Source organism: Aythya marila (assembly GCF_965140915.1).
Source record: "Aythya marila genome assembly, chromosome: 3".
In the NCBI taxonomy this organism is placed as follows: domain Eukaryota; kingdom Metazoa; phylum Chordata; class Aves; order Anseriformes; family Anatidae; genus Aythya; species Aythya marila.
In genome coordinates, this window is record NC_139044.1 from 98,716,878 (window position 1) to 98,729,920 (window position 13,043).

At 44.3% G+C, this 13,043-nt stretch overlaps 1 protein-coding gene across 2 annotated transcripts; it reads right to left on the reverse strand.

The window, feature by feature from the left end:
• Window positions 1-2,175: 2,175 nt before the first annotated feature.
• On the reverse strand, window positions 2,176-11,101 carry FAM110C (family with sequence similarity 110 member C). 2 transcript variants are annotated; one of them, XR_014317193.1, is made up of 4 exons: window positions 10,783-11,101; window positions 9,416-10,585; window positions 5,769-6,078; window positions 2,176-3,515 (listed from the first exon to the last, which is right to left on the reverse strand). XR_014317193.1 is itself a non-coding variant. In XM_082756969.1 (3 exons), the coding sequence occupies exon 2, from the start codon at window positions 10,554-10,556 to the stop codon at window positions 9,456-9,458; it is 1,101 nt and encodes a 366-aa protein (XP_082613095.1). In that variant the 5' UTR covers window positions 10,557-10,585; window positions 10,783-11,101; the 3' UTR covers window positions 2,176-6,078; window positions 9,416-9,455. The 2 variants fall into 2 exon arrangements, 1 of the variants encoding a protein (XP_082613095.1); XM_082756969.1 differs by having other exon boundaries at window positions 2,176-6,078.
• Window positions 11,102-13,043: the final 1,942 nt, after the last annotated feature.

A 13,043-nucleotide genomic window follows, 5' to 3' on the forward strand; every position in this document is an offset into this window, starting at 1 on the left:
TCATTACCTGCAGATGAGAAGAGTGGTCATTTCTAATCCCATTTTGCAATGTTCCACTTAGGTCAATTGATCTATTACCCTTTACTCCATCAGGATAAATCTAGGGTAAATATAACTAAACCCCTCCAGTATTCAGAGGCATCTCTTTAAGGGTAATGCTAAGCACTATATTTGCTTGTTTGGATGCCAATGACACACAGTTCTTTGTCAAATGCTCTTGCAGATACTGTTACCGTTGTGTGTTCAGAATGCACCATCTACAATACACCTGAAGAGGCTTTTTTCCAGTCTCTAAGTCTTTGCAGAGCTTCTTTCTAACACCTATTTACTACTGAGAGATGAATCAAAAGAGAAGCAGTGAATCAGTAAACTGTGGAGTTTAAGAGGTTACGCACACCAGACACTCCAAGAACAGGAGCTTGCAAATCCTTATTTCTCAAAGAAATCCACTGGATACCACAAAATGGGGTACAAATGCCCTATATAATAAAGGACTGTAGGAGGGGTCTTCATTTAATAACAATGTTCTTAAGCTCAGCTGTAGCCCAAGGATACTGGTACTGGTGGATGAAAAGTTCAACATGAGCTGGCAATTTACACTTGAAGACCAGAAAAAGAATTCTGGGCTGCATCAAAAAAGTGTGGCCAGCAGGTGGAGGGAGGTGCTCTGCTCTGCTCCTCCCTCTGCTCTGCTCTCATGAGACCCCACTTGGCGCACTGTGTTTGGTTTTGAGTCCCCTGCGCAAAAAAAAACAAAACAAAACATGGACATGTTAAAAGTGGGTCCAGATGATGGCCACAAAGATGATCAGAGGGCTGGAGCACCTCTCTTATGAAGACAAGCTGAGAGTTGGCATTATTTAGCTTAGCAAAAAGAAAGCTCCATGGATACCTTATAGCAGCCTTCCACTACTTGAAGGGGACCTACAGGAAAGATGAGGAGAGACTCTATCAGACTGTAGTGATAGGACAAGGAATAACGGTTTTAAATTAAAAGAAAGTAGATTTAAATTAGATATAAGGTATTAGATATATAAGGAAGAAATTCTTTATTGTAATGGTGGCTAGGCATGGGAACAGGATGCCCAGAGAAGCTGTGGATGCCCCATCCCTGGAGGTGTTCAAGGCCAGGCAGGATGGGGCTTTGAGCAACCTGGTCTAGTGGGAGGTGTCCCTGCCCATGGCAGAGAGGTTGGAACTGGGTGATCCTTAAAGCCTCTTTCAACCCAAACCATTCTGTGATTTCTATGATATTCACGGGCTATGATGACTCCTTCCTCCCAAAGGCAGCAATACTGGCAAAGGCTTGCTAAGGGAGGTTAACCCACACAGAAAGGGGGAGGCACAAATTGTCTCCCTTTTCTAGACTTGCTTTTTATCCTGTACTGACACAGGTCAGACAGGGTTTATGCTGGGACGGCTCTATGTCAATGATGATAAATGTTGCTTTTTTTTTTTTTTTGTGGAAGAGCTTAATCTACACAGTGAGCATCAGTCAGCTCTACCTCAAGTTGCATTCAAACACTTGTCATTGAAACACTTCCACCTGAGCAGGTTAGGCCATGCCAAAATGATAATTACACAGCTGGAGTATACTGGTCTCTGGTAAAAGCTTACTGTATACAATCATTATTTCTCCTGCTTTCTTCACAGAATGCATGCACAGGGAATTAACATCACATATATTGAATTCTTCCTATGGAATGCAGTCAAAGGAAAACCTGTTAAGGTTCTGGAGTTACGTTTTTTTTCTAAGCAGAACTTCAGGCTCACTGCTTGGGCACTGGCCATGCTTGTTTGTGATGGATGTGGTATTGCCTGCAGCACATAGTAGTTTTTGACAGTGAGGAAAATCAAATATAATATCAAAGTCTGGAAAAAAAATACTGCCCTTCAGAAACACACAGTGCATCTTTTAGCCATATTCTAGAATGAAAATATCAAATTACTGTGAAACAACCCTGGCTTCATGTATTTCAAACTTACCAAGAACCCTTGGTTCTCATACAGGGATCTTGGTATGGCCAACACATCTGTAGCCTCACTCAGAGCAAGTAATTGGGTAGTGGGATACTAGCTTTAAAATAATGGTATGCTAATGGAAACAGAACAATAAAAAGATATTTTTTAAGAAAACAAAACAAAACAAAACAACAAAACTAACTCTCAGCGTGGTATTTTTATTTGTATGCACTCAATAGTACACAGTACATTTATATGGCTATAAATACAGAAATGTAGGAACTTGCATACCAAGTCTGACCAGTACTCTATTTCACAAGATTCAAAAGAAGATGTGAGAAACTTCATATAAGGCAATGACAGGTCAACCTCCTCCCAGGGAAGTTTCTGCTTAATGCCCATTGTTGTAATGTTTCTCCAAATTCACAAAACACGAGGGCTATCTCCCTTTGAAAAGTAATACATGTATAATAGAACAATCTGTATTTGTTACATATAGATCTCTGTACAGTAATATTTACAATATATTGCAAGGATTCCAGTCTCTACCTGATGTCTTTATTGCAAATATTAACGTTTAGGCCATAAAAATCAGACTTTGTACCTTTCACATGTTATGTTACGGCTGTGGATATTGTCCTGTCACATGGTTGGAGCACGTTGAAACACTTGGGTGTAAATAGCAGTTAGCACTGCACACTTGCACTCCATTTGACAAAATCATTCAATTTATGATTTGTCTTTGCCCTCAGCCCCAGTTTTAGGTTTCCCAAAAGAATAGAAACCCATTTCCAAACTTCTGATTTACCTCAGTGGCCTGCTTTACCTCGCTTTATCACTAAAGTTGAAAAAAACAGCCCTTCCAAATCTTGTCTTTTATAGCGAAGTAGTAAAAACATCTAGAGGACTTCTTTTGGGAAAAGACAGGTAGTGACTAACAGTAGCAATTTTTTCTCATTTTGATGGATATGAGTGAAACACCCAACAAATGGAAGAAAAAGCCATCCCATGTAACAGTAAGAGGAGCTGAATGAAGTACTAATCTTTGGAATAAGCACCAAATCATTCATTCACAAGAGGTATGGAGAAAGAATGATTGTCATCTACTGCCTTTCTTGGCATACTGGGAAAAATAGGTTATTAGCTTATCCAGAAGATATTTTTAAATAGAGGGAATCCATAGCTTACCAAGGGAAGATCTTAGATAGGTCCACATCTTCTCTGGAATAAATGATACCTCAGAGGGCTCAGGGTTCCTATCAAAGCTTGAACAAAGCAAGGGAAATTTTGCCACATATAAATGTGGAAAGTCATCACAACCACATTAAACTGTCCATAAAGATAAAAATGGGGAATTAAAAAAATATTCAGAATGGGGACAGTTCTGGTTTCACTAATCTCTGCCAGGAAACATTCATTGATTTTGATAAAGACTGATGTTCAGTACCTTCAAGCCAATTGAACATTTCTATCGTTGAAAGCACACTACCAATGCATCTTCTATTTTTTTTCCTAGCATTATAATCTTAACTTCAAAGTTGAGAGCCGCTCATCTGAAAAAGTGAAAACGAACAGAAGTTTGAAAATGAAACTAAAAATCTTCCTTGGATACCAAACAAAATAATTCTTTTGTATTGTGGTGGGGCACCAACTTGTAATGCAAAAGATTTTTCCTGGGCTCTAAACCATCTACAGTCAATTCATATTTTCAAAGGCAAGCAGGTATCAACCTCTGACAAAAGCATCTAAATACTTTGCAAAGTGAACATGAAAAGAACAGATACAGCAGGTTACGTTCATGAGTAATAAACCTAGTCTGTGTCCCTTTATAAATTGCACTTTCAGTGCATAAATCATATTAGCAGCATCTTGGCTTGTAGTTTTTTTTTTGTTTTTTGTTTTTTTTTTTGAGAATCATCCTTAAATAATAATGTAACAGAAGCACACAGAAATTTCATTATTTAACAAGGATATCCCTGTGTGATAGCTTCTTTCTACATTTGCAGAAGCTCACTCATGCAAACTATTTGGTTTTCACCTAAGTTTAAACCAGGCTCAAAAATTATTGTATCGGGAAGTGTTATCTGCCTATCTAGACAACTTCAGACACGCAGACCTTAGTATGTGACACTAGAAAACGAAGACAAATGCCTTGCATTCTCAAACTGTTGCTGTAATTGAGAACTAACTATCCAGTGACTGACAAGCACATTTAAAACATATGTAAATGCAACCCGGCCATCTTGTTGTGAATTTAACTGCTGTCAACTGCAGCACTTGATGAGTGCTTCAGGGGCGACTCTGTCAGCGTGCCACGTTTGTGTAAGTTCAAACGGGAAACCGGGCCTCCCACGTCGGATGTTTTCTAGGAGTATTGCTGTTCACTCTTGCCCTTTCCTCTCCTACAGGTTTATTTACCGAGAGCAACAAACACTTTAAAAATGCAGTTCAAGTGCTCATTTGGGCTCTGCTTCCACCCAGCCACGCTGGCAGCTGTTTTGGGCCAGAAGAGGCACCTTGAGAGCTGTTGGTGTGCAAGCGGAGAGGAATGCAGAGAATGAAAGCTCCATTTTCTGGACTCCTCACAGCCAGGTCTGTGAAGTCTGGCGTGGCAAGAAGGACACCATGCCTGTGGCAACACACATCTAGCCTCTGCAGGACGCCCTGCTGGAGTCCTCGCTGCACAGCTGTCAGATAGGCCTTGGTGTGACTGAGAGGGCAACGGGCCTACACTGGTTTCTTTTTTTTTTTTTTTTTTTTTTTTGTGGATATTACAAACCACAAAAAAAAAAAAAAAAAAAAAGCTTTGGTCTCAGACATTCTTTATTAAGTAGCGAAAGATTGCATTAAGTATCTGGGGCATAGACAGCAAGGTTCCTGAGTTGTTGCAGAAGGCACCATTCCCTACACTGATGATCCAAAGTACTTTTTATCAGCTTTTGAAATACATTTCACTTGGCCAGTTCAAGTGAAGCATTCCATTGATGATATTCAATGCGGTGCTGTCTACACTTGATCTTTTCCCATGAGGACATCTACCTGGCATGGTTGCACCTATGCCCCAGCACATCCTCTTGCGAGATGTCACAGTGCAGGGATGCTGGCCTGCACATCCTGAGTACAACTCTACTCCAGACCCACACTAGGGAAGCGTGGCCTTGCATAGCCTAGGATACAGTCTCCTACTGTGATCCTGTAAGCCCACTGCTCACTCATGGTGCATAAAACACAAGGTATTGAGCCACCAGCTGCCAAGCACTGGAACGAAACCCTCTCTAGTAGAGGCAGAAATATGTTGTAAGCACAGTAGAGGAGCCCATATAAATGTGAATTGTACAGTTCTGCAGCACTGCAACAATAACGCCAAACCCTCTCTAATTTTTGACTACCTGTTTCTTAGAACTGCGCTTCTGAAAAAAACTCAGGCAGTGTTTTAGAAGCTATTCCTCCCCATTGGCTGAGGAGGGTGTGCGACAGAGCAAGCTAGATGGACAAAAGGTACTCCAGTGTTCAATGAACAGCCTTAAAGAGAGGCTTGGCAGGGATTTAGCTTACAGCATGTTTGCCAAGCACACCAGATAAAGCTGCCACAGTCCTCACCAGCCAGGCAAACAACGTCTCCCGATGTCAGGATGAGCCCTGGTCAAACAGACCTGGTGGGATGGGACCTCTGAGTGGCTGGGAGGAGCCAGCTGGCCTGCAGGGCGAGGCCTGACCCAGGGCTCATTGCCACTTCATCCCCACTTTCTCCTCCCATCCCTGGTGACAAACTCATTGCTGGGGAGAGACAGGTGTGCAACACGGACCTTTGCCACATCCCAGAGCGACATCCTGGGGCGGTGACCTGATGCTGGATATTTCTGCCAACAGCATGCTCTGCTTTGCCAGGAGCTTTCATTTCCTGCTTCCTTGCCGTGGCACAGTTCATGATTTCAGCTTGTCGTCATGCTCTCGGACACCCTTTGTGCTTTTGACAAGAGTGAGGCTGTCAAGAGGGACAGGGGCGAGGGAAGGAGGCCAGAAGAAAATGCTAAACTTGGACAAAGTAGCCATGAGCCAGATGAGGGAAGAGTTTCTTCCAGTGTCTGGTTTTGTTCAACTTCCAAGTCAAGGATTCTGATGAAAGAGAAAAAAAAAAAGTGTCATTTATCATTTATCATATCAAACAGCATTAGGTGATACTACAAGGCTTTTATTCAGATGCTTGCAGTTATTGCCAACATAATAAATTCCCCTACCATGAGATCTCCATGTGAATAATGAACATTCAAGTAAGAATGGTGCTGAAACACAAGGCTGCATAATCCTGATTCAAGCCAGGAAGGAGGATGATCTGTGAACCCCTTTCTTGGAGTCAAGCAGAGCTGACAGTGAGAGGAGCCAGCAGAATTGAACTGCAGAGGTGAATTCAGGTAACATCCTACTGTGAAACAGCAATGCTCATCTCACTGAGGAAATCTGTGTTTTGAAGCCCACAGCCCACATTTAGACTCTGTGCTCATCACTCTGATGAGATGTGTCAGGGAACTTGATCCTTCAGGTAGTTGTTTTACTTACGCAGTGTCCCACCAGGCTCCAGAGAGCTCATGAAAAATTAAACAGAGAACATAAAATATGAATGAGGTGCTCACCAACCCATACAAGCTATGCAGTTCTCTAAAGGTAGTTTAGACGTAATAAATGCTAGATCTTAGAAAAACAGGCTTTTGCTTCGTTCTCCAAAGAAGTTGTAATACTTTTCAAGCCTCTCTGTAAAATGAAGTGCCTTCAAGAATGTGTCTCAGAGCCACAAAGCCAAATATGTGGATATTGTAAAAAATGTGCGTATCTAACTTGATGCTGCATTGTCAGAGAAAATGTAGAACTGAATGAGAAGATGAACATTTGGGTATACGTTAATGTAAACACCGTAACTAGAAGACTCAACCTGAGATCACATGAAGATAGCTTAAATTTTGCCTGGTAACTATAATATTTAACATATGGTAACTTGGTGACTCCTATCCCTTATTCTAGGTGTTGTGCCCTGGTATTTTTAGCTGACCTCACTGAACTCTTTCTGGTTCTGTGGCCTAACTGGTATTTTCTTTTTCAGAAAGTGTCCACAAATTAACCTGGAAACAATCATAGACCTACTACTGAGGTGTATCAGCTGAGAGTCAGCTCTAGTATTATGTTTAAAATTAGGTTTATAATATGAACCGTGTGGATTAATGTTTCTAAGACTGCCAGAATTTTGGTTCCAAAAAAAATCGCTGCCAGCGTAAAGCATTCCCTCATGCTCTACTCTGATTTCAATTTAAATGGCAGTAAGCACCATTGCTAGGGGTACAGAACAGCTAAAGGAAAATCATTCCTAGAACATGTGGTTTCTAGAAATTAAAATTACTGCAGAATGATCATATTTGTCCCTTGAACTTCACGGAGGTCTTTTTACCACACTGTTAGGCTAGCACTCTTTCTGAATGGTTATTTTGTCTTAGGTGTTAAAAAAAATAAATAAATAGACATTGACCAAGCCTTTGTGAAGTTGCACCAGCTCAGCCCCTGAATAACACCTTTCCCCTTCCTGCCCTGGCTTTTGCCCTGGCGAAGCACCCTCTTGTCCTCAGCCTCTGAAGACTGCATGCTCCTTGGGGTGGTCACCAACATCTCCTGTCTCAGCTGCAGTGCTGGACATCCTCAGCACCATGCAAATGGATGGGGAAAGGCCCAACTGTTCCCTCCTGAGCAGGCTCTGGCATCCTGTGGTGACGACTGCTGTTCTGGACCTGGAACCTACTGCTCACAAGGCCACGCAAGAGCAGACAGGTTTTTATTTTGCTTCCCTTCATGGAAATTTAGTTGGTTTTGTTACATGGCTCCTGCTTGCAGTGGAAGAGAGTGAGTTGTACCATCCGTCCTCAGTGTTTTGTGAGGCCAGCTGTGACAGCAAGGGTCACAAATGGCCACATGCACTGTTTTGTGTATCTCCCTTGCCTTTTATCACAGAGGTATGAGCAAAGAAGAATGATCAGAAGAGTCCTTTCTTCTCTCTGACGTAATTTGGAAAAGATCTGTCACATAACAACGCTTCTTTAACTTGTCAGGCGGAGACCTGACAATTGCTCTTATCTAAAGCAGCTTGAAATGTTGGTACAAAAATGTCTCTCCTTCCTTGCTCTACTTGCAGGACAAAAATATCCTTTCAAGAAGAATACAAATTTTAAAAATTATCCACTTCTCACATAATTAAAACTATTTTAAGTAAATTAATGGATTTCTGCATTTCATAGATTAAAGGAATCTGGAGTGACAGCCCCACATCCACATGAGAAAGAGGCTCAAGCATTTCATTGCTCCCCGTTCATAAGGCCTACACTCACTCTCAAGAGCTGTACCTGCACTAAGCGATGCTCTTCTCATGCACCAATTACAAACTGTCAGAAAACATACATGTAATCCTTCACATTGAGAACTGTTCATGCAATTTTTAAAGACCATACTGTGGTACTTGTCTTAAGGGCTTCATGTATTGGAAGGAGAAAAAAATGTCTAGTAGAACATCAGTACCAAAGTCCCCAGGAACACAGCTCTTTGAGATCAGATGCAAAATAAACACAGCTTTGACTAAAACCAGGATATCAGATTTCGCTAGGGCTAAATTTATTCTATTTCACCGTGTGAAGTAATTGTTTCCCAAACCTTGACGCCACATATTTGTATTACTTATCTGTAGTTTTACAAAGCAATGTATCCCTCTATACAAAGAAAACCACACAACTCATTTCTAGCCACCGGTACCAAGCCGCACAGCAAAACCCACTTCAGAAGAGCCAAATCCACTATGATCAAACAGGACAGATAACATATGCTAGGGGATCACCTGGAGCAAACTTTTACAATCTGCACAGCAAGAAGACTGATAGCAGTAGTACTGGCTCTGCTTTGCTTGCCTGAGAGTAGGGCTGCCTATGTGTAAGCAAAAAAAGGGAACAAGGAGAGTGTGAGGGAAAGTAAAGAGGGGGAAGCTGTAGCATTACGGTAAAAATACAGTGTACTCCTCATTATTAATAGTTTGAGTTCAGTCTGTTATATAAGCTGCTGTAATTAAGGGTTTAATACTTTTCTAATTTTTTTTTTTCAGCACTTAATATAGCAGAAATGCAGAAAACAAACTATTTACAAAGCAGGAGTCTGCAAAAGACAGACAGCCCTCATAGACACTGACGCTTTGATTTCTCGTAGGGGGTCTGATCTCAGTCTGGCGAGCTGTACTTGTTTGTTTGCATTTTGTTCTTTGCAATGCCCCAGATTTCTGCTTTGCAAAAATGCTATATTATGACAAGTAGTCTACAAAATACAAGTTCCCACCACCGTTCATAAAAAGACTAAAATAAATTATGAAAAGCCTAGTGCTCGCTGAAGAGGAAAGAGAAATGTATAAATCAACAGGGCGAGGCTTTGCACACACCTTGAGTTTGCCAGGCTGCAATGCATGCTGAAAGAAGCCTTCATGCCAGCTCTTGCATCGCCTTGTTAGTCTCCTTGGCTTTCTTACACGTGTACAGCCACTTGATTATCCGAGCGTTGCGCTCGATCACAGAGGTGCTGCTCGGGACCTGCTCGGTGAGTTCGTCCTCCAGCAGCCCCTCGTCCCCGCTGTGCCTTGTGAAGTCGCTCTCGGATGTTGCCACACTGATGCTGCGAATCTTGAAGGAGATGTTGTCAGACACCACCGAGAAGTTCTCTCTTCCCAGATCCTCGATGACCTCCTGCTCCAGGCCACAGTACTTAAAAAATGTATCAAACTCAGCGAAAGACTTGGAGTAGCGAGAGCTGATGTCTGACTGGGAGCGATGGAGACCTCTCCTCTTCACCTCCTTGACCTCCTCAGCAGCTACAGTCAATGTTGAGGGTCTCTCAAGCTCTGTTTTGCACAGCCCCGGGGTTTGGGTGCTCTCAGCAGCAGTCTGCTCAGCCCCATGGCTGCTCGGCTCGTGGTCACTGTGCTTTGCCATGGGCAGCTCTTTGCTCTCGGTGCTTGCGGTGTCCTCCATAATGACTCTGGGCATCTCAGGGGAGGCCAGCTGCTTCTCCTTTCCAGGCCCTTGGAAGAGCCTCCTCACCAAACTCCCTCGTGAGCCGTCCTGGCTCTGGCCTCTCCCCAGCTCACATTTCTGCCGGTAGATCACCAGTGAGTCTGGCCGCATCTGCCTCCTGGGGGTGCTGCGCCTGGCTATGGGGGGGCCGTGCTGCAGGGGGGCACGGCAGGAGCACGTCGCCTTTGCCCGCTCCAGCGGCTTCGTGCCCTTCCCTCTGCCCAAGTCCCTGTTGATCTTGCTCTCCACCGAGCACGCCTCGCTGCTGCTCTCCGAGGCCGAGCTGAACACCGTGACGGGCTCCTGCTTGGTGCCGATCACCTGCTGACTTTTCACGTACTTGGCCTTGTCGGCTGCCAGCCTCTCCACCGCGCTTCTCCTGCCGGGGGTGCCTGCCCCCATCTGCCTGCGCAGGTACTCGGGCCCCTTGCTGAGGAGCCGCACGGTGAGCGAGGAGTGCAGGTCGGGGATGGCGTGCATCTTCACGGCCCGGCTGAGCGGTTCGGCGGGCATAGCAGCCGCGAGGCCCCCCGCTCCCCGTCCTGCGTGGGCAAGGCACCAAAATAAATAAATAAATAAATAAATAAATAAATTTAAAACCACCACCACCAGCAACAACAAAATATTAAAAAACACCAAATAAAAAAAATAAAATAAAAAATAAAAATAAAAATAAAATAAAGTATAAAAAAATTAAAAAATTAATAACACCCCCCCCCCAAAAAAAAAAACAACCCACCCTTAGGCTCAGGACCCTCCGTGGACAGAAGTCCCCGACTGCAGCTCCCTCCGGCCGCCGCCGTGGGCTCTCTCTGTGCTGCCCCACGCAGCCTCCTCCGCGCACCCACCCGCGGCCGTGCCCGGCCCCCCCCGGCCCCCGCAGCCAATCCCGGCCCCGCCGCGCCGGGGAGCGGCGCTCGGCACGGCCCCGGCGGTGGCACCGGGGCAGGGCTCCGACGGGGGCGGTGGGGGGACCCCACGAGGCCGGGGACGACGTGCGTGCTGCTGTCGGGGGGGTGTCGGCGATAGGGCGACACGGCGACACAGCGGCGACAGGATCCGGCGCTGCTTTGCCCTTCAGAAGTACAGGGCAGAGTTCCCCCCCCCTCCCTGCCCGCCCCGTGCCGGCAGCTCCCAGCGGGCAGGGCAGCTGCTTGCTGTGATTTAAATATGCGAACGTGGAGGCAGACACCTGGGGCGGGCTGGGAGCTCGGCTCTGCCTCGTGGAGCCTGGTGAGCGATAAGTCTGCCCTGTGGTCGCTTGTAACTGAGTCGGACAGAGCTTCCAAAGAGCTTATTATTATTTTTTTATATTTATTTATTTTTCTAATACAGAAAATGTAAGCCGGGTTACGTCTGCAAGGTTTTTCATTCACACTTTTATTATTATTATTATTTTTATTTTTAATTTCTTCTCAGAAAGAGCAGTCAGGCATTGGAACAGGTTGCCCAGGGAGGTGGTGGAGTCACCATCCCTGGGGGTGTTTAAGGAAAGGTTGGACCTGGTGCTTAGGGACATGGTTTAGTGGGTGACATTGGTAGTAGGGGGATGGTTGGACCAGGTGGTCTTGGAGGTCTTTTCTAGCCTTGATGCTTCTATGGTTCTACATTGTCTATTAATCCTTTGTGATTATAATAACAGAACATGTGGTGATAGACTTGAATTCAATATTTACAGTCACCAAGTTGTGGCAAATGCAAAGGGATAGATGGAATACAGAATAAATTACTAGGCACCATCTATGTCAAGGAAGTGTAGGTCAAGAGTTGGGTATGGATGCCCCTGCCACCCAGTAGAAGGAGATAGCAGGGGTCTGGGCACCTCTGGTACAGGGAGGTGCTTTGCACTGGGGTGGGAAAGTGATAGCTTTTGTGCTTACACCAAAAAAAAAAAAAAAATGCTGTCCCAACAGACCCCTGTTCTGATGGCTGTGTCCAGGGGCTGTGTCATCACCAAAGAGTTGAGCCATGAATCTGGCACTGACATTATCCTCTTTCAGGCATAAACCAGTATGAGGTACTAAACTGTGACCTGAGCAGCTGTGTTTTCAGTGGAGCAGCACTCCTCTGGGCATGTCTGGCTTTTCTGGGGATATAACCATAGTTTCTGTGCAATATTGGAACCATATTATGACTGTCAGTCAAGGGACCACCTAAGTCATGGTCCAACTTCCCTAACACAGTGCAGGGAATGTATGCTACTTTTTGAGTGTAACGAATGGAGTGGTTTCATCTGTGCCCTCAATGCAAAGCAATGAGTCACCAGTCATGCTGAAAGCATTGGCCACATTTTAGCCCAATCCCCTGCACAAGGCCAGCAGGCTTGGTGAGATGTTCCCACTGTGAGAAGGAAAGGGTTGCCCCGGGGTAGGAATCCAGGCTAACACTTCAGTGAAGACCTGCTCGAAGTAGCAGTAAACAGAAATATTCCCTCTCCAACATGCCTCTGCACGTGGTTTTGCATCCTCTATACATTCATTTTACATCCTCATTGCCCTTAGATGCTTAGGTCTGAACTCAGGAAATCTCATAACACAAACTTCTTCCTATTCCCGGCAACAATCCCAGAAGAGACGCCTGCCATAAGCATGACTGCAACACATGTACTTTGACATCACTTTGAAAGCAACTCTTGTGGATATGTAGAATGAGCAGGTAGAGCTGCCTCCCATATCAGCATGCCTAAAAATTAATGTTCTCAACAGTAATGATAATAAGCAGTAATGATGATATAAGCACAGCTGATTACTAAGGAGCCCTTCACTATTAAAGCAGCTCATGCAAAAATGTGCAAGAGTGTGTTTAATATTGTTACATATTTAAATGCTTCATGGAAGGCTGCACTTATGGAGAAGGCTATTTCTTCTGACAAAGAACCGTAGCAGGAAGCCAATAGATGTGACGAACTTATTAATGAGATTAAAGTTTCATTCCTATCCTCATATTGACAAATTTTGTCTTATTTTCTTTCCTTCATTTGGAGTTCAAAAACTATATAAT

What these genes read in the sequence shown, in the direction of transcription:
- FAM110C (XM_082756969.1), bottom strand. Translation starts at nt 10,556, where the DNA reads ATGCCCGCCGAACCGCTCAGCCGGGCCGTGAAGATGCACGCCATCCCC.